Here is a 24,483-nt window from a genome sequence, read left to right on the forward strand (position 1 = left end):
GGGAGTACGTGGGCGTGTCATTTGAGTCAGTGTATGGAACTACGATGTCTGGGTCCACAGGACGCGTGTAGTATGGAACAGACATGATCGAAGCGGCAGACTTGCCATTTACGAGAATTGCCGCAGCGATGAGCGACCGCGAAGGAAATTTGGGAGCCTCGAAGAACGCGGAAGAACGCGAAAGATACACGTCCCACAACGGCATACTTTCTCCGAACGACGTTGAAATGCAAGTGTTCGAGCGAGAAGAGACAAAGGCACGCAGACTGATGCACGCCGCTGTCGAGGAAAATAAAGGGGAGAGAGGGACGTTTGTGCGGTCGGCGCTGCAGAGGCTAACTGATGAGAGCAGGGCGGCGCTGGCAGGACAGGGACGTTGGAGGAGAGATTAGAGGGCAGGTGAGTGGGAGAGGAAAGAAGGCGTCGAAGTTGTCAGCCACCGAGAGGCGAGCACGCGGCGTATTCACCCAACGCTCACGCTCACGCCCACGCCGTCTCTCACGACAACCACCTTCTTTTCGCCCCCGTCGTCCTCGACGTCCACGCCCATAATGTCTGCTCACGACGAGCAAGACTTCTCCCGCTCGGGCACCCCCGCCTCCCTCTCGACTCCCGACGACCTCGGGTCGCCACGATCGCCAGGCTTTCCGTCGGTCGAGTCCCCTCTCCTTCCAAGCACAAGCTCGCCAGATGCGTCCTCGTCGCTGTCTCCCCCGAAGCCCAGCCGCTCATTTTCCACCTCGACATTTGTGTCGTCACCATTGAATCCAAACTCCTCTCTATACCCGTTCGCTCGATCCCGCCCAGCCTCGCGAGGCAGCACGTACATCAACCGTGTCGCCTCAGAGGAGAGTCAGGCCCTTGGATCTCAGCTCATGGGCTCTCAGCGAGGATCTATGATCCTTTATCGCCTCGCTAATGAGGACGAGCACGGCGTGCTGCTCCCTCCACGCCCCATCTCCCACAATCCGCGGGACTCGGTCCTCTCCTCCTCCGGCGAATCGGTATGGTCCCTTTCCTCCGACTCCAAATACCCCGCCGGCACCCTTCCCTCACAGCGCGGTCTCGTGCCGTACGTGTATGACCCCACCTTCGACGATAAGGAGCCCATGGACGACGAAGACGCCTTGCACGAACCCGACGCCCTCGAGAAGGTTGGCACCATATTCACCCTCCGCGGTTTCCTCAACATTGGTGTCATCATTATTCTCATCCTTGCCCTCCTCACACTTTTCATCGCATATCCCGTTATCACCTACGTCAGGGACATTAGCCGCAATTTCATCCTAGACGGCAGCAACATTAACGTAAACGGTACTGATGAATCTCCTCCTCCCACCTTCCTCATGCCTTCCCTCGTCGACACACAAACTCCTGACGACGCCAAGACACGCATCGGCTCAGATGGCGAAGACTATGTCCTCGTCTTCTCCGACGAGTTCAATACCGATGGCCGCACCTTTTACCCCGGTGATGACCCCTTCTGGGAAGCCGCCAACTTCTGGTACTGGGCGACTAACGACCAGGAATGGTATGACCCGCGTCAAATTTCAACGAAGGACGGGTATCTCCATCTCCTCATGGAGAACGTCGAGACGAATGGCCTGCCATATAGGTCTGGGATGCTCCAAAGTTGGAACAAATTCTGCTTCACGAGCGGCTACATCGAAGTCAGCCTCAGCTTACCTGGACCGAATGAAGATACTCAGGGATACGTGAGTCTAAGCCTGTGCGTTACCCCGGTCTTCCGCTGACCGAGCCTTTTGACGGTAAAACGGCGCGCAGTGGCCCGGCGCTTGGACGATGGGCAATCTTGGCCGTCCAGGGTATGGCGCGACAACAGACGGAACATGGCCGTACTCGTGAGTACTTCACCCCGCGATCTCTGCGCTCATTGCCTGATTTCGCCGCTATTTTTAGGTACGACTCGTGCGATGTCGGCACGTTCCCCAATCAGACCCTCAAGGATGGCTCCGGCCCTGCTGCGGCCCTCCATACTGATTTTGGCTCGACTAAGTACAACAAGGAGCTATCGTGGCTGAGTGGACAGAAGCTTTCGTGAGTGGCTTCTGATTGCGCACTACTCCCTGGACAGTGCGTGATTAATGCGCCCGACAGATCTTGTACTTGTCCAGGAGAGGACCACCCTGGGCCCAGCGTAAGCAAGGGCCGGGGCGCTCCTGAGATTGACATTCTCGAGGCCGAGCGCAACAAGCACGGGACCGGTGGTGTTGTCTCACAATCTGCACAATTTGCGCCCTTCACACACGACTACGTCTACCTGAACGCGACAGAGGATCAATGGCACGTCTACAACGACACGATCACGACCCCCAATTCCTATCAGTGCGTGTAGCCCCATTCGCCGGCGTGTTCTCACATCTTTTTCATCCTGATGACTGGCCTTTCATAGCGGCTCCGCTGTGCAGCAGGCGGTGTCAGCTCTGACGCAGCTGCCGTCGGACATATTCACAGGCTCTGGACGCAACTTCGCGACGTTTGGTCTGTCGTGACATTTTTTTCTTCTTCCCAGCCATTCTCACGTTGAGCATGTAGGCTTCGAGTATTGGGCCAACCCGTCCAAGGTTGAAGAAGGGTTCATCACTTGGTACCAGCAAGGTCAGCCGACAGTGCGAATGGGTGCATCCGCAATGGGTGCAGACCAAGGGACAAACGGGAGTGGTGTCGGACAAAGACTTATCCCCGAGGAACCTTTGGTATGTCACAGCAACTAACGTTGCATTCGGGAATAGCTCACAATCACTCAAACATTAGTCGATTGTCCTCAATTTGGGACTATCATGTTAGTTATTCTCAATTCTTTACTTCGAACGGCCATACTGACAAGGCGACCGCTTCTAAGCAAACTGGCAGACTATCGACTTGACGACGATGGAGTTTCCTGCAGAGATGCTGGTCGACTATGTGCGCATCTACCAGAGGAAAAACGCCCAAAACGTCGGCTGCAGTCCTCCAGATTATCCTACCGAGGACTATATCAATAACCATTGGGAGGCATATAGCAGTGCGTCGTATTCTACGTTGGTTTCTGGTTTCCACTCACCGGTCGGTTCTACAGACGCGAACCTCACCAAGTGGACGTCAGGCATATCGGGTGCGAACTACACGTTCCCAAAAAACTCCCTGGTATGTGCAGCTCACCTCTTTATTGTCCTTTAAAATCTCATGTCTTCCCAGTACGACGGTTGTTAGCTGCCCTTGGTGCAAGTGCTACCAGGATTGTTTATATAGATAGTATCGGACTGCTCTCTCGTTGCTTGTTACCCATGCGGACCGTCTGGAATTCCACCCGATGTCATCACATAAGTACGTACATTATATTTCTTTCGGTATTAGGACCGTCCTCGTCGGGCTGCGAAATACATATAGACGGCCTTAACATCTATTTTCATGCCGTATATCTCGCCTTTCTTGCGCTCCGTACTGTTCGTCTCAGGGCGCAGACTAGTTCACACCGCTCGTAGCACCGTCCATCCTTTCCATCTATACTCTCCTTTACAGCGCTCCGAATATTTGCGATAAGAAGCCATAGCGCGGACGTTGTTCGACCGTGGTGGCATTATAACAGCTCTATCGGACTTGGCACTGGTATAGGTTCGTTCATGACTGTACTTTTATCGACTTTGACAAGGGGAATGGGTCGGTCCAGCGCTGGTTACTTACCTCAGTCAGGACTATTCATATCCCGCATTCGCGTTGGCTGCTTGACTTCAAATTTACTACATCCAAACACTCACACTTGGAGACGTCTGTCGAAGCGACCTTACAGACGCGACCTTTTAACAGATGCTCAAGGGTGAGATACTATACCTCGTGATACACGCAGGAAAACATCAATAGTACATCCTCCGAAACGCCTCATACAATTTGTCATACACAGGGTTATCATTTCACCATCATCCTGTCCGAGCACGGGCGCGCTCAAATCCCAGCATCATCCCCAACGTGTTGCAACTGGTAAATTAGATCCGAGTGTGCCGACTCCTGGACAACAAAGTCTCGAACGCTTTGCGTTATCTGTCTTGTCGCTTGGATACGACATGAGCACTTGTAATGTGGTGATCAAAAATAGGAGCAAGCAGAAGTGATCTGCTGGTCCATATGCTATGCAGACCAGAGATTGTCGGGCAAGATTTGATCCTATGTGATCTTGTTAAAGGTAGAGTTCGCCCTGTTCAGAGTGAGGCTACTAGGGCTAGCAGTGGTTCGTTCATGATTGAGCGCTGAGCACAACTCCGCTTCTGCACACTCCGTCCGGAACTGTCCGGACCCGAGATAGCCTCTACTACTGTCTCGTTCGACGTTCTTGACCTTCTCATCACCGATTCACCCTCTGACAGTCAAGTTGACTCAGTTTTCTAAGACGAGATGGTCTGGCGATTAACGAGTCTTCGATGAGGAATCCTTGGTCCTCGGGATGATGACGACACATACGCATGCATCCTGTTCGAGGACCTCGGGGCACCTACAATCATGCGAAGCATTGCGTGCGTGCTGGCCGTGGCGCTTGTGCACGGGAAGTTCTCTGGCGCAGCCACGATACGAAGTAGTAGAATTCAGACATAACTCGCAGATAAGTGTTGAGCATCAAATGGCCTGGAAGTTGCACCTTCTCATAAAGTCCCAACAAAGTGTCAGTACTCCATCAGTTGCGCTTGGTATATCAAATTTCATTAATCATCAACCATGCTCGGGAGCCCGGGAGCTTACCGAAGGCCTTACCTGCATCGAGAGGACGCGCATGCCCGCCCTCTGCATATTTCATCCTGTGTCAATAAATGGACACCTTGATGTGCCTCAGCAGAAGCTGAATAACATGCTAGACATCCATTCTTGACGGACGTGAGGTCGTGGGCGATTGAGGTGCATATCGAGAGTTCATGACAATGATAGCGCTCAGTAGCATTGAAACTGGTATACAAGACCCCATTTCTGGAATGGGCGTTGGTAGAGACGCTCGTATCTCCACTTTAGTGTCATTATTGCTGACTCTTTGTCTTGCTCTTTCCGCGCGCCCTGCTTGCTCATCTTGCGCCTCCAGTTGATAGCCGCAGAGTGTTCTGACAAAACCGATTCGCCTTTGACGACGTATCTTGCACAGACTCATTCATCCAAATCAACTGAGCTGGTGAATGATGTACATAAAAGGACGCCCCCCAAACGGTGATTCTACATCCAAGTTCCCCAAACAGAGCCCCCTTCCAGGAATAACTCGAATCCAACGACGACAATGTCTTCCATCAAGCTCTTTCAGCCCATCGAATTCGGCGATGTCACTCTTCAGCACAGGGTGGTTATGTCCCCTCTCTCGCGCTTCCGTGCCAACGCAGCGCACGTAAATGGCGACCTCTCTCGTCAATACTACGAACAGCGTGCCAGTGTCCCCGGGACCCTTATCATCAGTGAGGGTACCCTCATTTCCGCCAAAGCGGGCGGCTCTCCCAACGCCCCTGGCATATGGAGTGAGGATCAAATCATTCACTGGAAGAAGGTCAGCCTTTTCTGGGATATCAATTGAGACGCAATTGACGCTTGTTGTGATGCATCAGATTGTAGACGCTGTTCATGCGAAGGGCTCCTTCATCTACCTCCAGCTTTGGGCTTTGGGCCGCGCTGCCTATCCTGCTGCGCTTGTCGCAGAGGACCCAAGCTTCCCGTACGTCAGCTCTGGGAATGTTAAGCTCGATGACCGCGAAGAGACTCCTCGCGCCTTGACGATCCCTGAGATCAAGGAGTATGTCGAGATGTACGCCACCGCAGCAGCGAACTCTGTTCACAAAGCCGGCTTTGACGGTGTCGAAATCCACGGCGCGAACGGTTTCCTCCCCGACCAGTTCCTCCAGACTACAGCAAACAACCGCACGGACGAGTACGGCGGATCGATAGAGAACCGTATTCGGTTCACACTTGAAGTCGTCGACGCTGTTGTCAAAGCCGTTGGTGGCGCTCAAAGGGTCGGCTTGCGGCTGAGTCCCTGGTCGTCTTATCAGGGTAATTCATTTCCTCGGTTTTCGCAATTCAACATCTGACATGGAGCATTGGTAGGCATGTACATGAAGGATCCGAACCCGAGCTTCGCAGCCCTCATCACGGCGATCAAAAGAAAGCACCCAACCTTCGGATACCTGCATGTTATCCATGCCCGAGTCGACGGGGCGGCCATCCGTGAGATCAAGCCGGAGGAGAACGACGACTTCCTTCGCCAGATCTGGGGTGACAAAATCTACCTTAGCTGCGGTGGGTACACCCGTGAAGATGCCATTGAGACCGCCGACAAGAAGGGTGGTCTGGTGGTTTTCGGTCGTTCATTCATCTCCAATGTAAGATTTTTACTCCCCTCCGTCTGCAATCAGAGTCGTGATGTGTCCTTTCATAGCCGGATCTCCCGCTTCGTTTGAAGAAGAACTATGCCCTCGCTCAGCCGGATTACACCACGCTTTACACTGCGGAGAGCCCCAAGGGCTATATCGACTACCCCTTCTACTCGGAAATCGAGCCTGAGACGACCACAGTCAGCGCTAGCGGCGTTACTGTGAAAGCGTAGATACCGGACAATCAGATGATCATCTTATTATACACATTGAAATCCATCCTACTTATGTGCAATGCTACGTTGATAGATCCCCTCGGGTCTGTTGAACTGCGGCAGAAAGATGACTCATGGTCTCAGTGGTTGTCAACTTTAAGTGAGATTTCTGAGTTTAGCCTGGAAAGTGGTGCATAGGTTCGCATCAGTACCAAAAATAACCCTGAGACTAGAGTATATTGAGATGAAAATGATGCATACATTGCATTGGATGTCCCCAATAACAGATGTCTCAATAACCCCAACTCGAGGCCTCCTTTGCCGCCCTGCGAGAAAGACCCTCTGCGTAGCGCAGCAGCGCCACCGACAAAATCGGTCCTCGTTTGAGCCCTTTTCCCCGAGGACCGAAGGCAATCCAGTGGCTGACTAGTCGACAAAACAAGTTCACCGATGTCCCCGAATTCGACCTAGGATCGACAACACAGCCTTGGGCGCAAATTCTCGTTCTATCGTAGTATTGTCTACACCATATGCAGCGCAGTCATCTTGTGCCCTTGGAGGAGGGGCCGCCACTCAAACAACGCAGCATACAATTAGCCGACACTGCACATAAACCCGATTTCATTCTGAAACACCAACCGTCCATTTGTGCTGCACACAGCCCGCATCGTCTTCAGCTGACCTCAACTATATGGCGCCCCACGGGAATAAAAAGGGGGAGAGAGTAGCGTCTGAATCTTCAACGAGTCCCCTCCCGTGCTTCCGCTATGTACTTGTCGGCTGTCCCTTTGATCTCGCTTGGTGTGGTCGTCGCTCAGGCGGTCTCTCTCCCTTCCAAGCGCTCAAGCTTGACCTCTCTGAACGTGCCGCTGCTCAAGGACGATCACCTCACTGTATCCGGTGCGTCCCACAGATCATAGCTTTCAATGTGGAGTTGATGAAGTTCCTTGTGTCCAGACGTGGATATTGTCAACTTCGCGCTTACCTTAGAACATCTCGAGAACACATTCTATACCGCCGGACTGCAGAACTTTTCTGCGCAAGCGTTCGCGGACGCCGGATTCGCGGCTCCAGTGAGGGGGTTTTATGAGCAGCTTTCGCTGCACGAGAAGACGCATGTCGATAACCTGACGAGCATAATCGGCGCGGACAAGGCCGTGAAAGCGTGCACGTACAACTTGTGCGTCATACTGGTGATGTTGACTTTGATTGAATATCTGACTCACATTGAATGGACAGTGGCGAAAATCTGAACGTGAAGACGTTTGTCGATTTAAGTGACATGTTTGAGGTCATCGGCGCATCTGCGTATAATGGTGCTGCCCGGTTCCTGCACAACAAGGTGAGCGAAAAAAATCCGCATCCGTGAGCTGATCAAAACCCTTGAGAACTAGTATATTCTTACCATCGCGGGATCAATCCTTGCAACTGAAGCGCGGCAGTCCACATGGATCAATAATGCCGTACGCAAGGCTAACCCGTGGTCCACCTCATATGAAGTTTGTGATCCATCCCTATTCATTCACTTTCAGCCAATCGCTGAGCGCGCCTGACGCAGACTCCTCTCGATCTCAACCAAGTCTTCACCCTCGCCTCGTCCATTATCGTGTCCTGTCCCTCCAACAACCCTCCGATCCCCGTCTCCGCCTTCCCAGCGCTCACGGTCAGTCCATCGACCGCCGGGCCTGGGCAGAGTATCTCGATCAACTTCACCCTCCCGTGGGCGTCGAAGAGCGGTGGCTCATCGCTCAGCGGCAAGGGTCTGTTCGCGACGTTCTTGTCTGGGATCACGCCGACGTCTATCGCGCTCGAGGGGCAGACGGCCCCGTTCAAAGTCACGATCCCGCCAGAATTGAGGGGGTTTGTGTTTCTGGTGATCACGAACAGCACAACTGTGACGGACGACTCGGCGACAGTCGCGGGGCCTGCATTCTTCAACTTCGCGTTCGATAGTAATAATACAATTATTCAGCTGTCAGTTTGATGTGGATGGACTGTTCTTTTGGACTTCCTCGGATAATCTCTGTTCTACGACTCGTCGTGTACTTATATGACACCGGACGGCTTTTTGTGAGTGTATGCGTGCTATAAAAATGGTTTGTCTATAAAAGGCGCACCGTTCACTACGTGGATTTGGAAGGCACGTCCACGATGATCAAGCTTCAAGCTTCCAGTCAACGAAGCCAAGGTTGTACAGAACACTTGACCCTGAAAACTGTTATCGTTTTCCAGATTATTGCTCGGGTTGGTCTACTGAGTGACCGGAATTGATGTGGTTCCCTGGCGCTCCAGCAATAGCGCCCCGCCCTTGCTTGCAAGACAAATCACGAAATCATCGCTCTGAGGTCGCGCCCGCTTTGATGACCTGTTCGCTGTATACTAATCGTAGGTATGTGTTGCACTCACTGTATCAGCTAGATGCCCTGCACTGATAATGAGCCATCGAGTGTGCGCATTTCTGATAGATGTTCGTGTACACAGAAGAAATGAATTGCAGTGAGTTTGCCTTCGTAGGTCCAGAAACGGCCTGAAGCGGCCCGTGGTCGAGCGCTGGCGCTGAGACGCAACATGTACACGATGACTCATCAGTACGGCTTTGGCCACCGACTCCTCGAGAAATGGCTGCATCCGACATATCCATCCTCCCCATCGCCACCGTCCAACACGACTTTCCTACTGTATTGTCTGAAATACACTCTGGTGCCATCCCCTCCGAATCAATCTGGCTTTCATGCTACAAACACGGCGAGACGTCGGTCCATGGCAAGATCGAGGCTGCGCTCGATGATCATGACCGGGAGCGGGTCGCGTTTAGCCCCTCAGATGGTGTGGAGCTCGAGAGAGTGAGCGATGTGCGTCCAAATCGTTCACATTCTTGCGTTGTCTTGATCGGCCGACATGCTTCCCGTTTTGAGAATAGTATCAGTATAAGGTGGGATGCCTCTCGTTAGGTGTTGACGCGCGTGAGACGGCGTTTGTCGTCCCGACGCAGACGTACGCAGACCCAATTTACTCAGACTTTCAGCGCGTGCGTGATTATTTTGTCTCCCTTGGCTGTATGCGTAGCGAAACTTACTGGTGCTAGGGTTTTAGCCTCATCAGATCCCCACATTCGCGCTGTCTCGACACTTCTCTACCTCAGACCCACCTATTCTTGCAACAGGCCATACCGACGGAGCCGTTTCCATCTACATGCTCCCATCGACGAAAGAGAACGCGCGGCAGACGGCATACGCTTCGCCAGTATCGCATGCGGTCTCCCCATACGCGACTGGAAAGCTGCACAAATCGACTGTCACCGCCCTCCACTTTATTCCAGGACTAGAGTCAGCCCCACTGCTTGCCTCTGCTGGTATCGACTTTGCCATCCATATCACCCTGCTACCGACTTCCGCGCACGCATCTGCGCTGAGTTCTCCCCTGAGACTCTCCTCCAGCACGGAGTTGAAGGGTCACACACGTGCCATCACTGCGCTACTCCCTCTGACGTCATCCGACCCATTCTATACTCCCGAATTAGCACCCACACTGCTCTCCGCATCTACGGACGGCACGCTCCGTCTATGGGATGTGCACGTGGGGAAGCAAACGGCGATGTGGGGCACGAGTGGATGGAAGGGCGCAAACGCACTCGCGACCGGCGCGAACGCACCTGGGGGCGCCTCTCATTCTCTCGCACTTGTGTACGCGGCGCTTTCGACAGGGGGCGTGGAAGCGTTCGACGTGCGTGCGCGCACATCTGCAGCGCGTGCCGAGGTGCAGGGAAGTACGTCGGCAGCGACTGCGATCGCGGTTCAGGGTGGGGCAATGGCGGTAGGGTCTTCCGATGGGGTCGTGCGTCTGTGGGACTTGCGAGCGCTAGACGCACCGCGGGCTGTATGGAAGCGCGGAGGTGCGGGCGTCTCGGGCGTGGCGTTTCTCGATAACAATGAGGACGGGGAGGAGGCGGTTGTGGTGAGCAGTGAAGACGGCTTGCCGTACGCCGCTGCGGTGCGTGATCGGGAGGTACGTGTGAGGGCTGAGCTGGTGTTCGGAGACGTGGAGGCGGTGCGGTGCGTTAGGGTAGAAGGGGACGAGGTGTGGATGTCCGGCGACGGCGGTGTTGTAAGGAAATATGTACTCTGAGGCCATTGAGCTCAAGCTGTTGTGAGATTTCTTTCCTTTGAGTAATGTAAGGTGCACCGACTTGTACAACGCAGACTGATCGTGTTTCTTCCAGCGCAAGCAGACGAATCGATGCCAAATATAGAAACCAGTCTCTTGTCGCGCAGTCTGGTGCGATGCAGCCCGGTGGGGCCGCCAACTCGTCATTCATCGAGTTGCTGGCTTGCACAACTTCTTCCCGATAGAGAGAGTGTCCTTACATGCTCGACGTCACTATCAACGTCGATAACGCCGTCATGGCTTGCGCACTCGTCATCTCCGACACAAAAACATGCGTTCGAACGACCTCGCCGTATGTTTTCAGTCGCTCGCACTTGCACTCCTCTGCTCCCACGCGTTCGCTCTATAACACACCCCGTCCACAACGTACTGAGACCATTCTCGATCACTGCACTCACCATGTCCCCGACGCCTCTCACCGATGCGATCAAAGGTGATCACCAGGAGGTGTGTCCTGCTAGAAGGTTCCTTCGGCAAAACTGGCTTTTAACTTGATATCACATATCCTGGCTGTCACAACAGATGTATGAATATTATGACGCCTACAAGGCTGCCACGGGCGACGCAGATACCCAGGCGCGCTGGGCACATCAATTGACGTGGGAGGTCGCGCGCCACGCCGTTGGCGAAGAGCTCATCGTCTACCCCCTCATGGAGAAGCATCTAGGGGCAAAGGGGCTCGACCTCGCCAACCAAGACCGAGCCGAACATCAGGCTCGTCGCTGCATTTTTGTGCCCAGCTTTTAATTTGTGTTGCTCACAACCTTTGCGCGCTCACGTAGACCGTGAAGGAGCTGCTGTACAACCTGCCTAACAGCACGCCTGGCACCGCACAGTACGACGAGATAATCCACAAGGTGATGGCACACCTCCGGCCGCACAACGAATCGGAAGAGAACGAGGACTTGCCGATGCTCGATTCCAAACTGGGTGAGGAATACAGCGCAAGTGCCGCGCTGTCCTTCAAGCGGACAAAGAAGTTCGTTCCAACGAGGTGCACACTTTTTCTGTTCTTCCCGGATGCTTGCTTATCCATGACGGCGCGGACAGGCCGCATCCCTCGGCCCCCAATCGTCCTCCGCTCGAGACATTTGCTGGGTTCCTCGCTGCGCCCATTGACAAACTACGCGATGCGTTCGACACATTCCCGACGCAAGAGATGAAGGACAAGCTCTAATCAAGATAGTCAGACGCGCAAAAGGTTATCAAAAAAGACTTATGATAACGGTGCCGTGTAGTCAGCAGTGCAACTTGGCGTCCGGTTTCTGACGGAAACATGAGTTCTCTGCGTTTTGGAAGAGTCATCGAAAAGCTCACCTCGTTTGAAAGCAATCAAATCGCACACGCATGTGCGACATTCACGTCGATCGCCTGCCCATTCTTGCTTCCGGTTCTCTTTCTAGGTAGCAATATTTCCGTATGCTAGCGCCTCGCATATAAAATCAACCTGTTTCCACTCCCTCACCTTGATTTGAAAGATCATTGATGCCTACACAATATTCTACGACGAGTTGAGAATGTAGCTCCACATAAGCGTTCCGAGAAAGATGGGCAGAAAGCCAGGTGGAGAGACCCTGTGAGATGATGAGAGATATGTGTGTGTCTTACGCGGAAACTAAATGGAATTTTGCTTTTAAGTGAGACTGCGGTAATGAGAGACTACTCACGAACGCGGAGGCTTTTAGCCAGGCCTCCAAGTCAGTCAAATCCTAGAGCTCTCCTGAGGTTCTGGAGCAAGATCTAAGCGCTCATCAAAGCATGTCTTGATTTTGCTCGAAACCTAATGCGTAACCCACCAACTCACCGGACTCTGTTGGTATGTAGGCCCCCAACCGCATCCTCGCTCATGGGTCTGAAATCAGTTTAGGAACGTAACTTCGCAGCCGACTGCCAATATCGAAAGAAATCGTGCAGATGAGTAGAGAGCAACTCTCATCGCGCCGGGGACCATGATGTCCTTGTAAAAGTCAAGCATTATGATATTGGACACACCTTATCTATAATGGGCAGTGGGGCTAGTCAATATAGCATCCTGAGAAAATTCCACTGCTCTTCTATGATATCATATCGAGGTGTACACCACAACAGAAAGAGAGTACAACGTTGAGCTCGACGAGACGCAGCGTCGGGGGCTGTGTAAGAGTAAGTAGAAAGTGAAATGGTGTGATATCAAGACATATGAGCCGTGTGAATGGCAGATTTTCCTCAGCCAGCCGGATTGAGCCCCGCAAGATGAGCATAGCGCTTAACCATACCTTCTAAGTGATTTTGACCGCTTCCGTGCCTCCTCGTCTGAAGTGCCTCCAATGTCTCCAGACAATCCATAGCCGGCATGATTGCTCACCGACTTCAAGTCGGCCGAGACGATTCTCGATGAAATGGAAAATATCATCAATCTGCGCAGCGTTGGCGATGTCACGGGAAAAACGAGAAGCTGGCCGGGTGGATATTTCGCCTGCAGTCCGCCTCTTGCCACTGTATCAAAAAGGGTTTGCTTCGCTGACACTGCAATGATAGGACTGAATACATGATCACCTTGGTCCTCGCTTTATGTTAGGCATCGAAGTAATGTCAAGCGTCTGGAAACCTTGTTGAACGTCATTGAATCATAATGAGCTGTTCACACATCAATCACCTGTAGCAGTTTACAGACGTCGTAGAAACTGCGGAGAATGTGCCGGTGATTATGTTCGCCGCCAAGTCGTGACCATCGGCAAAATTAACATGAGAAGTTGTCGATGTCCTTCTAGACACCTCTGGGCCTGAACGGCTTAACCCAAGACAACTTGAGACGGTGTGGCAAATTACCTTGGTGTAGAACCCATTCCTGTTGCTGATCTGCTCATCTTGATTTTGCCATCAATGTTTACCGCGTACGTGGCATGCCGGCCGCAACGATTGTGACCATGGTAGAACGACGATTTCGTGATTGGAAGAGGTGACAGGGACAGTATTCATTGAAGGATCGACTTGCATGAAAAATGGTGCCTCAGTACGTGGCCAAGAATACGTCTCGGGAGGCTCACGTACCGAGGCCAGCGAAGAACGGGAATATTTACTTATGGTGAGAAATTTAAGTGGATGGTGGGGCGGTGTTCTTGTTTGACAACGTCATTCATGCAAAGTCAGAATATGTAGCGGGCACCACCGGGCACCGGGACCCGAAGTACTCGTTTTCTGATGACTGACCGCAAAGCTGGAGGTCTGCGGAGGTTTTGGCGAGATGGAGGTGTATGGAAGGGAAAGAAGAGAGCAGAATGTTACAATGCTGCACTTGCGCGAGCGCATGAAGCAGAACGAGGCGAAGAGGAATGCTCGCAGCTAGGAGTATACAGGGGACCGTCGGCAGTTGGAGCGCGTGCAGGCGCCGATCAAGTGCCAAGCGTCGTCTTAGTCAGCATCCGTAAAAGGCAAAGGACACATTGCTTGGCCATTGACCCGAGCGACGTCGAGTCTTGGAAGGACAAATGCACAAAGCACTCTCTATCCTTCACCCCTGTAAGTAAATTGTTCGATCCCATTCGTTTCTTCACTTGCCCTACTCTGCACATCTATCTCGTCGTTCTGCGCTGCAGAGCCGACCGTAATGTCTCCCACCGCCGAGAAATCATCCCCACCACCCTCCTCGCACAGAGACGAGGAGGTTCAGCAAGAGCCATGGTTACAGTCGAAACCCACCATCTGGAGTCGCCTACCGCCGTGGGTGGCCGGGCCACTGCGCTCGAAGAAATCTTGGAAGCTGCTATTCAAGTGCTGGCTGGCGTCATGGGCCGCTTTCATCCTCTTGTTGCCAAACCAATCCCTCAAAACCATGGGCAATGCGTGAGTCTGATTCCGTTTCTTCTTGCAATGATCATTGCCTGGTGGTCCTCCTGGTTGAGCTACGATCGCCTTGCCACGGGCCAAGGGAGCTTGCGAAGACTGCCGCGTTCTATTACATCGAATGAGCTCGAGGCCATCAATGTTGCCGTGGATGCCCGTCATGGGATACCCGCCGAAGCAAAGTTGTCTGTGTACTCTACACAGACAATGACCCCCAGAGACCCCTATTTCCCTTGGTTGTGATATTTTCGAACGGTAGCTGACTGGCCGTCGTAGTGCCTTCTTCGCCATGCTGTGTTCCTTCTTCCTTCCCCCTTCAATGCCGATACAACTATTTTTGATGGTAATCTCTACTATGGTCATTGGAGTCCTTTTTGGCTGGGGACTTGGTGCAGCTGCTATGCGTGCTGCTCTCGCCGTCCGTGATCAAGTCCTTCTCAAGTCTACGTTGCAGCAGGTTCAGAGCAGGTCCGTCGTGCATCAATATCCCATCATCCCGCTTATGTTAACACCCTATGGCAGCGCGGCTTCGTCTACGAATCCAGACGCGGTATTCAAAATAGATATCTTCCTAGGCTACTTTTTAGACACGCGGTGCGTTTGGTGCTACTTGTACCGCGCATAGGCATGCACATACCGACCCTTCCTTTACAAAATAGGTCTTCCATTGTCTTTGGTGTTTTCTTGGGCGTAGGAGCATTTTTCTTCGCGTTCCTGCGCGCCTATGCTCCACCCCTGATGATCATGAGTATCTTTGGCACGATCGGCCTCGACATCTTCTGCGTGCGTGCCTCCTCTTGTATGATGGTGTCTACGTGGGCTTGAACCGTCTGTATAGACCTTCGGACCACTCTTTCCCTTTGGGCAATATACGCTGCTCAATTCACTGCTCATCTCTGTCGCGATGTACATCGCGATTGCCGTGGTCGTGATAGTTTTGGTGTTCCCCGAGACTATGAACCACGCATTTCTCAACACAGTCTCCGAGCTGCTCACGCACATGTCGACTATTCTCAAGATGCAAGATGACGTGCTCTCGGCTATGCCAGGCGACTTCGCTGCGGACTCGCCGAAATTGGCCAAGCTGAGGGGCACACGATTGGGTATGATCAGCAAACAGCAGCAGCGTGAGTTCAAAGCATCTAGACTGTATCAAAGACATGCTTATATTAGTCTAGTGGCCACGCAGTCGAAATTTTTGGGCGCAGAGTTCAGTTGGGGGCGATGGAACGGCGAGGACGCAAAAGGCCTCGAAGAGCCGCTCCTCGCAGTCTCCTCTAGGATCAGTCAGTACATTACTAGCTGGTCCCTGCTCATATGCTAACGTCGAGCCAAGACGGCCTCATGAGCTTCGTCCGGTACTCCAGTCGGCGCGAGCGGCGCGATTCTGAAAGCCCAGACAGGTCCACGAGCTCTGTCAACACCACGTCCACTGCCGACGGCGCCACTACCGCTGATACCTACCTCATCCGCCAAATGTACCAGCGCAACGCTGCCGCCGAGGCCGCGCACTCCCTCGGGCTCCTCGACGTCCTCCCGCTCATCCGTCGCGCGACTGCGGACCTCCGCGCGGCATGCATCGCCGGCGTTTCCAGCGTGCAGGCCTTTATCGACTACATCAATAAAAACCGGTACGCGCGCGGCGCGGGGGCTGCCGCGGCGGAGCACACGCGCGCGCTGGACGAGGCGGCGGAGCGGCTGGCCCACGCGCTGGAGCAGTTCAAGACCTCAGGTCGGCTCGCGCTGCTCGAGCCGTACAAGCCGTTGCTTGCGGGCGCAGATACATTCGATGCACGCACACGCGTGCCTCTGCGTGGGTTGTACGTCGGGTACGTGTTCGGCGCGTCGCTGATCGCGGTTACCGAGGCGGTTCTCGCGCTCATGGATGGCGTGCGTGCGACGGCGAGCAAGCGCAGCGCGAATCGCTTATGGGCGCCGCGGAGCCTGCGTGCCGTTGCGGGGGTGCTCTTGTCAAAGCGCGGGGATGGGAAGGATTTCGGGGAGGAGGAGAAGGTGGAGGAGGTCAAGATCGAGGAGGCGGAGGAGCGATCGTACGGTGCGCCATTCTTGTCGCGTTCTGCGTTCTTAGAGCCCGCTCAGATTCGGATCTACGTGCAGCGCGTGATCCGGACAGTCGGCCCCCGACGAACGCTATCCAAAGGGTGATGCACGTGGTTCATAACGTGTATGCGTGGACAAAGACTGCAGAAGCAGTGGTGAGTACGACCTCCCCGGAGTCTACGCTGGCTCGCTGATCGCCTGCATTCCAGTTCATCTTCAAGTACACTTTAATCACTATTCTCTTGTATCTCCCTGCCGTTTTCAAGTCGAGTGCACGTGAGTGTCTCAGCGGCCTGAGCTTTTACTCGCCCGTTGATGATCGTCTGCAGATATTTACTATGCTCAGAAGGGGGTCTGGTATGTCATTACACATCTAGATTGCTGACGCGAGTGCTCACGCGGCATATGTCCAGGGCTCTCATCATGGCGCAAACTACACTCAACATCTACGCTGGTGATCAGCTGTTCAAGTATGCATGAATCATGAATTCCAAGTGCGCCACTGAATATTCTGCAGCTACGTGGTCCGGCTGGGCGGCACTTTCATCGGCCTCGTCATCGGCCTGGTAGTATGGTACCTAGGTATGTCATATACATCCCGTTGTCAAGGACGCTCGGCCTAATCTCGTCTCTGGACAGGAAACGCGAAGAGTAATGGCAACCCATACGGGCTGGCGGCTTCCGTCGGCGTCTTCCTCATCCCACTTCTGTTCATGCGCCTCTTCTCTCCCGCGCAGTACACGTCGGGTGTAATTCTCATGTGTGTGCGTACTTCAGCTCGCTGATGACGCTTGGACCTCCGGACTCACTACCTTGTGCGGTGTATAGGCTACCGTCGTGCTCATTGTAGGCTACTCGTGGATCGACGGCCACTTGCCCACGGTGTCGAGCCCCGGCATTGGCTGGCCCATCGCGTGGCGCCGGTGGACGCTCGTTACCATCGGTGCGTTACCTCCTATTCTCGTCGCGCGTACAGACTGATGAACACACCCAACTGCAGGGTCGGCAGCATCATTCATCGTGATGATGTTCCCGCCGCAGTCGGGACGCAAGGCGGTGCGGCTGCGCAACGCGGCGACGATTGCGGGGCTGTCACACGTATATATCTTCCTTATGTCCGCCTGGATCGCGGGTGCGGATGGTACGGGCGAAGAGGGCACGCAATCGCAGGGCTCGGGCGAGAAGCTTCCGTTGGGTAAGGGACAGGCCGGAGGACCGGCGTCCGGGGCGCCGTGGGTGCAGGAGTTCCGGCGAAAGTTGGTCGGAGTGGTGCAGCAGATTCAGACACTGCAGCAGATGACGGCGCTTGCGCGGTGGGAGGGTAACGTGCGCGGAGCCTGGCCATACAAGGAATACAACCGCCTGGCGGAGGTGCAGATGGACATGGTGGCTAGCCTGGCCCAGGTAAGTGGCCCGTAGTGTCTTGATCGGCTGTTGTTGACGTTATCTTGTCGTCGTCGCAGCTCGCAGGGGCGCTGTCGAAGCTCGCGGAGGACCGGCGGCTGTCGATGGTGCACCACACCGCGGTCGTCAACCCCAACTTTGTACGTCACCTCTACACTGTCGCGTGCGGTTGAGCTCATCATGTCCTTTGCAGATTGCGGACGCAATGTCGGTGTTTGCGCTCGTGTCGCAGGCGCTGCGGACAGGGGAACCGCTGCACGCGGTACTGCCGCAGAACCTGCTCGACAGGCTCATTTACCACCACGTCCCCGTCGCGCGTGCGCATTCGAGTGCTCGCGCGATGGAGACGGCGGAGGGCGGGGAGGAGGAAGGTGAGGGGCGTGGCCTTGTGCATGTGGAGGCGCTGGAGGAGCTGGACTACATGTTCTATGCGTCCGCGGTGATCGCGGTGATCCAGCTGCTCGAGGTGCGTTTTCGCTCTGATCTGCGATCGTTTATATTACATGATGCTGACTGGCTGCCTGAATGGTCTGGTGGGCATATGAGCAGGGCCTGGACGAGGTGCACAGGCTCGCGCGGGAGCTGTGTGGGGAGGTGCCGTTCGCAGGGTTCGCGGGGTGGCGTGAAAGCCACCAGCGGGTGCATGTTGCAGGGCAGGGTTTGCAGACGCCGCGGCCGGTAAAGAATTGGATGTGAGCAGTGCGCGCGCACAGTCGGTAGGTGGGCGAGGCGGCTTGTCCGGAGCGAGGCGAAGAATTTAGAGAGATATTTGTTTGCTTGGTGGCCCATTTGCTCGTTGGATTGTGAGTTGAATCTTTTATTTATTCATGTGGATCGGCCGCTCCCATATACAGACGGGCGGGCAGGCAGAGGTTGAGTGCCCACTTAGTGATGTGTTGATGTTTGCGAACGAGCGAAGCGCGTAACGCTCGGTGTAGTATTTCTTCTCGTGGTATTCAGCCTCTCGAGTTCATCTCAACATTACGCCTTCTACTCACCTTTTACCATCTCCGACGCTGTGACGTTGTATCTCCTTTCTTCCTGGTGTCCAGCTCGACAAAAGGAGAGGCTGAATCTGTCAGGTATGTTCTCAATGCCAGTCTTGGATGCGGCATGTCTGTGCTTTGAGCCATGGTTCAGTTGGTCCATGGACCGAACGCTTCCTGGCGCCGCAATTGCTGGCATACAATCCTCCATCCGATCTGCGCGATCTCCTACCGTAGTGGTCGGCTACAGAGTTGCACACTTCGCAAGCCAAAGTATTTGGGCTAAACGCAATTTTGCTTCTCGAAAATTGATGATCAAGTGGAAGAGCCGCATCAGTAAACGAGGGACTTCAGCTCAGCGAATACAACCGTCCGCTGAACTGAACACCTACGCATCATCTTTGTCATTATCCAGGTTGTCACCATGAACCTCGCTGACAACAACTTCGAATATCATTGAAAAAACGACTGCCGACGCTGCCTCATTCCATATTCTAATCACCCAGACCCGGAATGCCCCATAATCTCTAAGCATTTGACAGTCAACTAATATCTGCATACCGATGTCACGGCGTAGTTTCCCAACATAAAGGATCAGAAACATCGCACGTGCCTACGTGAGAGGTGATAACAAGGGGAGCCAAGCGGTTCCTATGTAGGATGCTTTCGACGAGTTCTCGCGCAGACGACGGCGATCCAACAATAGAGGAACCCGCGCTTATTAGATTGAACGCTGAACCATCTGGATCTCCTTATGGTCCATGGGGGCGTCGTATCACTTCTGTGCACGAGTAACGTCAACTGCCTCTGGAATGTAGCTTTTCCCGCCTATGGCAATCCCACATCTCTCTAACTCAATTGATTCTGGCCCCTCTCGTCCTCCGCCTCTGCCACATCGCAATCGAGTTCATTCGCGTAACAGCAGGATCAGGAAGACTATAAAACAACTATCTTCTGTGTAAAGGTAAGCCACGGAGACTAGGAAGACTAAGGTGAGCATGCGCTCTTAATCCCCGCGTTCCAGCATCGGTGAAGTGAAATTTTGTCTATACAGTCACGGCTCTCTGTCTTTCGCACAGCAGAATATTTTACAATCAACAGTAAGCATTTGCACACGGAAGCACAATGAAGCCCCACCCAAGACCGAACGTTCCATTACTCGCTTTCCTCGCTTTCCTCACTTCTCTTGGAATATAACTTTGCCTGCATGTAGTCTTCCCATATCTCTTGACCGAGTTCAGTCTGCCACCTCTCGTCCCCTGGCTCTACTACATCTTCTTCATCTCCCTCAAGCCCCAACGACTTCATGTAATCAAGGATGATATGAAGAGGAAAATCATCATCGATATCGCCTGCAAGCAAATTCGCTTTAATGCACCAACAGAAGTGGTCCTTCAAAAATCGGTCTTCTGGGCCGATCTGGTCACCTTTCGAACGGGGAAGATTGGTGGGAAGTTTGATGTTTCCGATATCGCTGAAAATAACGATACGATATTCATCCTATAAAGTGAGATTACACGTTCGGCACGGATAGTCAGTCAACGATAGTCATAATCATAGAAGAGCTGCGCACATCAACGTCAATTCCAAATGCGTTGTGGTGGAAGAGGGCGATGAGATCCTTTCGCATTACTGCCGCGTTCGAGACGTCGATGTACGAAGCATAGTTGAAACGGCTTGGTTCCGACCAATTGACCACCTATACGTATATATTGTCAGACTCTTCGACTCCCACAGTACTCGATAGCCGAAATGCCTACTTGATGTGCCCATGGCGGCGGGAAAATCCACGACATCCCGACGTCCGTGTCCGCGCCGGTGACGAAGCACGTCCCATCGCGCGCGAAGACGGACTGCTCAAAGGAAGGCGGGAGGGAGCAAGCTTTAGCTGGATTCCCGCGCTCTAACTGGATCGGCAACATACCATGTCAAGATTGCGGTGAATGCATGGAGAAGCGTGAGGTGGGAAAAAGAACTTGTGAAGGTGGAAGAACAACGCCTGTAGGACCTGGTTTCGGTGTTCTGAGATATCATCGATCATCTTCAGGCACTAAAAAAACATGGCACCGAAGAGGCGTCGTGAGAATGAGATGGATAAAGTGTATAGGGACATATGCGCGCGATGTCCTCAAATACTGAATAGGTCGCATGACGCACGCAAAGCTCGAGATGGACAGCTTGATCAGAAATATTGAAGGCCGAAACATTATGAAGATCAGCTTCACAGGCTTGTCGTATGGATTTGGCAGAATTATCTGCAATTTAAACGCTGGAACGTCCTAATGCCGCACGGAAGGGACCGAACTTCTGACAATTGTAGATGTGGAAGGTCGAATATACGGCTTCGATCAAGAAGCTTTCACTCGATCGTGGCGTCGTCGAAGATGTTCAGGGACATTGATAACGAAGATCTGAGTTGAATGAAGACACAGGAATGACGTCCGTGCACTTACCCGAATATAGTACAACACTCTTTAGATCAAGAAGTGTTGAAACCCGTCATTTGATCATGGCATCCAGGGACATCCACAAACGACAGAACTAAGACAGACCACTGACAGATCGCCGGAATCAATGATCGAAGGCATCACCAACAATAATGATTCTGGAAGGCCGGGAGCCTACTACCTGACCCTACTTGTAGGGCGCTGTGTGGAACTCCCCTGAGCTTATAAACCGGTTAATAACCAGGAGGCGTTATTAACGCGTTAATAACAAGTGTTAATAACCACGGTACTACATCCTATTACATCAGACAGTAAACACAACATCTGTGAAGTCAAAGTTGTGTTTTCTCGCTTTTTTCACTCCCTTCGGAGCCTGAGACAACACCTGCGAGGGCCGCAAGTCCACCGAAGTCTCACTTAGAATGTCCAAGAGCAGGGGATCATTCAGATTCACCCCATTCCCTTCATTATCTTCCTCTTCAAATCCATTTTGAACCTGAAATAGCAAGCCTTCCTCCCCAAGCAAATCGGGAGCTTCGTGCAACTTTATCTTGTCAAACATCTCTCAAAGCTCATTGACATCATCCCAAGCAACCTTTTCGATATTGGGCTCTCCTGTATCGGTGAAGGTGGAGTCTTTGAGTTCCTAGTTTGCAGCCGATTCATTGCCATGACATCCACTAACATTGACTGTAGGTATATCTTGACGATGGGTGTACTCAGAAAGATCCCGGAATTTGATGATGAGAGGACGAAGGAGAGTCTTTCTGGATTTGTGACACTGGCATGGATATGAGCCAAAACTCATCGACAATAGTAGAATTCTATCACATTACCTTGTTTCTTTTGTAGTGCTGCTGAATCCAAGTCATTCGAACGAGTGTAGATGCCTTTTGAGTGCTTCATAGGGTGGTGTTGAGGAGATTAAAGCGAGAAACTGTACGCTCCTCTGCTATTGAATTGGCACAGAGTGAGAACAACTTCACTGCAACAAGCTAGATACAACAATGAGTCTTGAGAGGCAGATTAGAGGAAGTATTACTCACCGATAAGACATTGGAGTCCTTGTGCTGAGTCAAGGCTTTCCAGTGGTAGAGTGGAGGCTCATTTGGCAAAACAGGACGTCAAAATGGGTATTCTTGTCAAGCATACACAGCAAATTGTCGGTGGAACTCATCCCAAATAGATTGGGCATCTGCAAACCTCTCAAGAAGGGAAAGGGGTGCCTAATTGCCTTTGATAGCAGCCAAGAGAACAGTGCCGAGATACTGTAGGACTTTTGCATAGCATGGGATTTCACGCTTGAGGTCATTGTCTTCTCTCAAAGGGGCTGCCTCACTCTGCCAAGCATCAGCACCATTGGGACCTGTGAAAGAGTCAGTCGTGGCTGTGCAGATGCGGATGTGTGTTCCAAGGGGATTTTGCTCAACATTGCGCAGAATTGAAGACTCGACGAAACCTAAGGAAGGCTCAATGTAAAATTTGGTAGAATAATGAAAAACAGAGCATATGGGGATAAAGGAAGAACATTGCAAGATACACTAACTTCCCTGGGCCTTTAATCATCTCTTGATACCGGCGGTTCACAATGTGCTGTATATCCTCCACAACATCTAAGGGGAGCTCGATATCTTCATTATTCTTCTTGAAGAGATTGAGGAACGATGCCATGACAGCCAGCCAATACAAGTAGACATTGGCTGGTGTCGAGTCAATGGCCTTGAGACACTTTAGTGCTTTCGCAATTGGTGCCAAAACAGACACCATTTGGTGAAGTTCATGGCCGAACCTCCACACAACTACTGAGTTCTTAAGAAATTGGAGTGCATGAGGTTTCTGTGAGCACAAATCAGCAAGTGCTAGGATATACAAGCAATAGTCCACTCACCTTTCCCCGCTTTTTCAACAAGATTGTCCCATCATCAACCAAGCTCTTGATAGGCTCGAGGTTCCGTTTAACTGATTTTCCTGAGTAGTACATTGTGCTAAAGTGAGTGTTCCCGATGCTTTTGAGCCCTCACAAGATGATATGTTGCACCTGACGGATCCTAAGATGGCATGTTCCATAGTCTGAGTTGCTGAAAAAGGTGATGATATCACAAATCTGCTTGATCACCTAGAGGAAGCTAGAATATTAGCAGTTAAACTAGTAACAGAATCATAACAACAAACCATATTGAAGATCTCCAGTTTGCAGATATCCTTGATGGTATTATTGAAATGGTGGCATGGGTCGGCAAGAGGGATGATCCAGGGGAAGAGCCCATGCAGTAACTCACAGGCAAGTTTTGTGTTGCCTGTTGAGTCTGAATAGGCTGCCGAGAACTTTTCTGGGCCTATTGACTTGACAAGCTAGAGAGTCCAAGATCAATAGAAATAAAACATATGAAAGAAAACATGCAACACACTCTCTCAAGAATGGCGGCAATATGCTTTGCAGTATGAGACTCTCCAGATGCTTCATTGCCTTCCAAAAGATAGGCCTTGCGTGGGTCTGATGTAGTTGCATGGAATGTGTAGATTAACTCCTTAAGTCGAGTGGTGCCACCGTCATATGAGATTGTCAGGTTATCAGAGAGTTTGAGCTCCTTGATAGTCTCCTGCTGGACGAAGCTTGCTTTATGAGGAATTAGGATGTCAGAGAGTGTTGTCAAGGATATTGTCTTGATACGAGGGTTAGCAATCCCAATCATCTCCTTCCATTCATTGTAGTCAACTATAGATGGGGCTAGACCTGCAGCACATACAAGATGTAGCATGGCATGGTTGAATCTCTTCTGCAATTCCTCATGGCCAATCACCTTTGCCTGATCATGGAGTGATGGCCTTTTTGTTAAAGTAGAATCACTAGTACCATAGGTACGTACTAATAACCCTGTCCCAGTCTCTGAATCAACAGCATCTACTATGCAGAATTTTTGTTGATGTGAGCCAGTTAAGATCCTAATGCTTGGTTGGAACTGGCTTTCAGAACGAGGTCTTTAAGGTATGGCATAGTGAAGTAACATTCCTCGAGGATGTGCGTGAAGAGGCAACTGCTTTGGCACCTACT

The 24,483-nt window shown here is 52.3% G+C and overlaps 9 protein-coding genes across 9 annotated transcripts; 6 read left to right on the forward strand and 3 right to left on the reverse strand.

The window, feature by feature from the left end:
* Nucleotides 1–1,109: 1,109 nt before the first annotated feature.
* On the forward strand, nt 1,110–3,180 carry HETIRDRAFT_56401 (glycoside hydrolase family 16 protein; the record flags this gene model as incomplete). Its single annotated transcript, XM_009554201.1, has 9 exons — nt 1,110–1,715; nt 1,786–1,862; nt 1,921–2,058; nt 2,119–2,346; nt 2,414–2,502; nt 2,557–2,717; nt 2,776–2,803; nt 2,864–3,025; nt 3,080–3,180. 9 exons carry the CDS (start codon nt 1,110–1,112, stop codon nt 3,178–3,180), a joined length of 1,590 nt encoding a protein of 529 aa, XP_009552496.1.
* A 2,028-nt stretch (nt 3,181–5,208) lies between these two features.
* On the forward strand, nt 5,209–6,647 carry HETIRDRAFT_390687 (uncharacterized protein). Its single transcript, XM_009554277.1, has 4 exons — nt 5,209–5,512; nt 5,571–6,012; nt 6,067–6,341; nt 6,398–6,647. The coding sequence occupies exons 1-4, from the start codon at nt 5,252–5,254 to the stop codon at nt 6,563–6,565; spliced, it is 1,146 nt and encodes a 381-aa protein (XP_009552572.1). The 5' UTR covers nt 5,209–5,251; the 3' UTR covers nt 6,566–6,647.
* Nucleotides 6,648–7,503: 856 nt separating this feature from the next.
* Nucleotides 7,504–8,531, forward strand: HETIRDRAFT_331534 (uncharacterized protein; the record flags this gene model as incomplete). The annotated part of the gene is made up of 4 exons (XM_009554278.1): nt 7,504–7,727; nt 7,787–7,889; nt 7,942–8,046; nt 8,106–8,531. Coding segments are annotated over 4 exons (858 nt in total), but the record flags the coding sequence as incomplete, so codon positions are not given.
* Nucleotides 8,532–9,165: 634 nt separating this feature from the next.
* HETIRDRAFT_455811 (uncharacterized protein) lies at nt 9,166–10,672 on the forward strand (the record flags this gene model as incomplete). Its single annotated transcript, XM_009554279.1, has 3 exons — nt 9,166–9,399; nt 9,468–9,575; nt 9,641–10,672. 3 exons carry the CDS (start codon nt 9,166–9,168, stop codon nt 10,670–10,672), a joined length of 1,374 nt encoding a protein of 457 aa, XP_009552574.1.
* A 438-nt stretch (nt 10,673–11,110) lies between these two features.
* Nucleotides 11,111–11,888, forward strand: HETIRDRAFT_126997 (uncharacterized protein; the record flags this gene model as incomplete). Its single annotated transcript, XM_009554280.1, has 4 exons — nt 11,111–11,158; nt 11,234–11,425; nt 11,494–11,705; nt 11,762–11,888. 4 exons carry the CDS (start codon nt 11,111–11,113, stop codon nt 11,886–11,888), a joined length of 579 nt encoding a protein of 192 aa, XP_009552575.1.
* Nucleotides 11,889–14,297: 2,409 nt separating this feature from the next.
* HETIRDRAFT_108248 (uncharacterized protein) lies at nt 14,298–18,694 on the forward strand (the record flags this gene model as incomplete). Its single annotated transcript, XM_009554281.1, has 17 exons — nt 14,298–14,533; nt 14,810–15,127; nt 15,193–15,316; nt 15,372–15,660; nt 15,712–15,819; nt 15,870–16,589; nt 16,652–16,749; nt 16,804–16,870; nt 16,924–16,951; nt 17,008–17,064; nt 17,112–17,176; nt 17,234–17,358; nt 17,423–17,537; nt 17,595–17,998; nt 18,058–18,138; nt 18,192–18,464; nt 18,548–18,694. 17 exons carry the CDS (start codon nt 14,298–14,300, stop codon nt 18,692–18,694), a joined length of 3,255 nt encoding a protein of 1,084 aa, XP_009552576.1.
* A 1,445-nt stretch (nt 18,695–20,139) lies between these two features.
* Nucleotides 20,140–20,906, reverse strand: HETIRDRAFT_455815 (uncharacterized protein; the record flags this gene model as incomplete). Its single annotated transcript, XM_009554282.1, has 3 exons — nt 20,140–20,484; nt 20,558–20,683; nt 20,745–20,906. The coding sequence occupies 3 exons, from the start codon at nt 20,904–20,906 to the stop codon at nt 20,140–20,142; spliced, it is 633 nt and encodes a 210-aa protein (XP_009552577.1).
* A 1,995-nt stretch (nt 20,907–22,901) lies between these two features.
* HETIRDRAFT_164715 (uncharacterized protein) lies at nt 22,902–23,412 on the reverse strand (the record flags this gene model as incomplete). The annotated part of the gene is made up of 2 exons (XM_009554283.1): nt 22,902–23,267; nt 23,320–23,412. 2 exons carry the CDS (start codon nt 23,410–23,412, stop codon nt 22,902–22,904), a joined length of 459 nt encoding a protein of 152 aa, XP_009552578.1.
* Nucleotides 23,413–23,448: 36 nt separating this feature from the next.
* On the reverse strand, nt 23,449–24,190 carry HETIRDRAFT_331498 (uncharacterized protein; the record flags this gene model as incomplete). Its single annotated transcript, XM_009554284.1, has 3 exons — nt 23,449–23,547; nt 23,604–23,783; nt 23,840–24,190. The coding sequence occupies 3 exons, from the start codon at nt 24,188–24,190 to the stop codon at nt 23,449–23,451; spliced, it is 630 nt and encodes a 209-aa protein (XP_009552579.1).
* Nucleotides 24,191–24,483: the final 293 nt, after the last annotated feature.

Source organism: Heterobasidion irregulare, assembly GCF_000320585.1.
Source record: "Heterobasidion irregulare TC 32-1 unplaced genomic scaffold scaffold_13, whole genome shotgun sequence".
Taxonomy (NCBI): Eukaryota; Fungi; Basidiomycota; class Agaricomycetes; order Russulales; family Bondarzewiaceae; genus Heterobasidion; species Heterobasidion irregulare.

Coding starts and splice junctions, on each gene's coding strand:
- HETIRDRAFT_390687 (XM_009554277.1), top strand. CDS start 5,252: ATGTCTTCCATCAAGCTCTTTCAGCCCATCGAATTCGGCGATGTCACT. Junction 5,513..5,570: donor AAATCATTCACTGGAAGAAG/GTCAGCCTTTTC, acceptor GTGATGCATCAG/ATTGTAGACGCTGTTCATGC. Junction 6,013..6,066: donor TCCCTGGTCGTCTTATCAGG/GTAATTCATTTC, acceptor GAGCATTGGTAG/GCATGTACATGAAGGATCCG.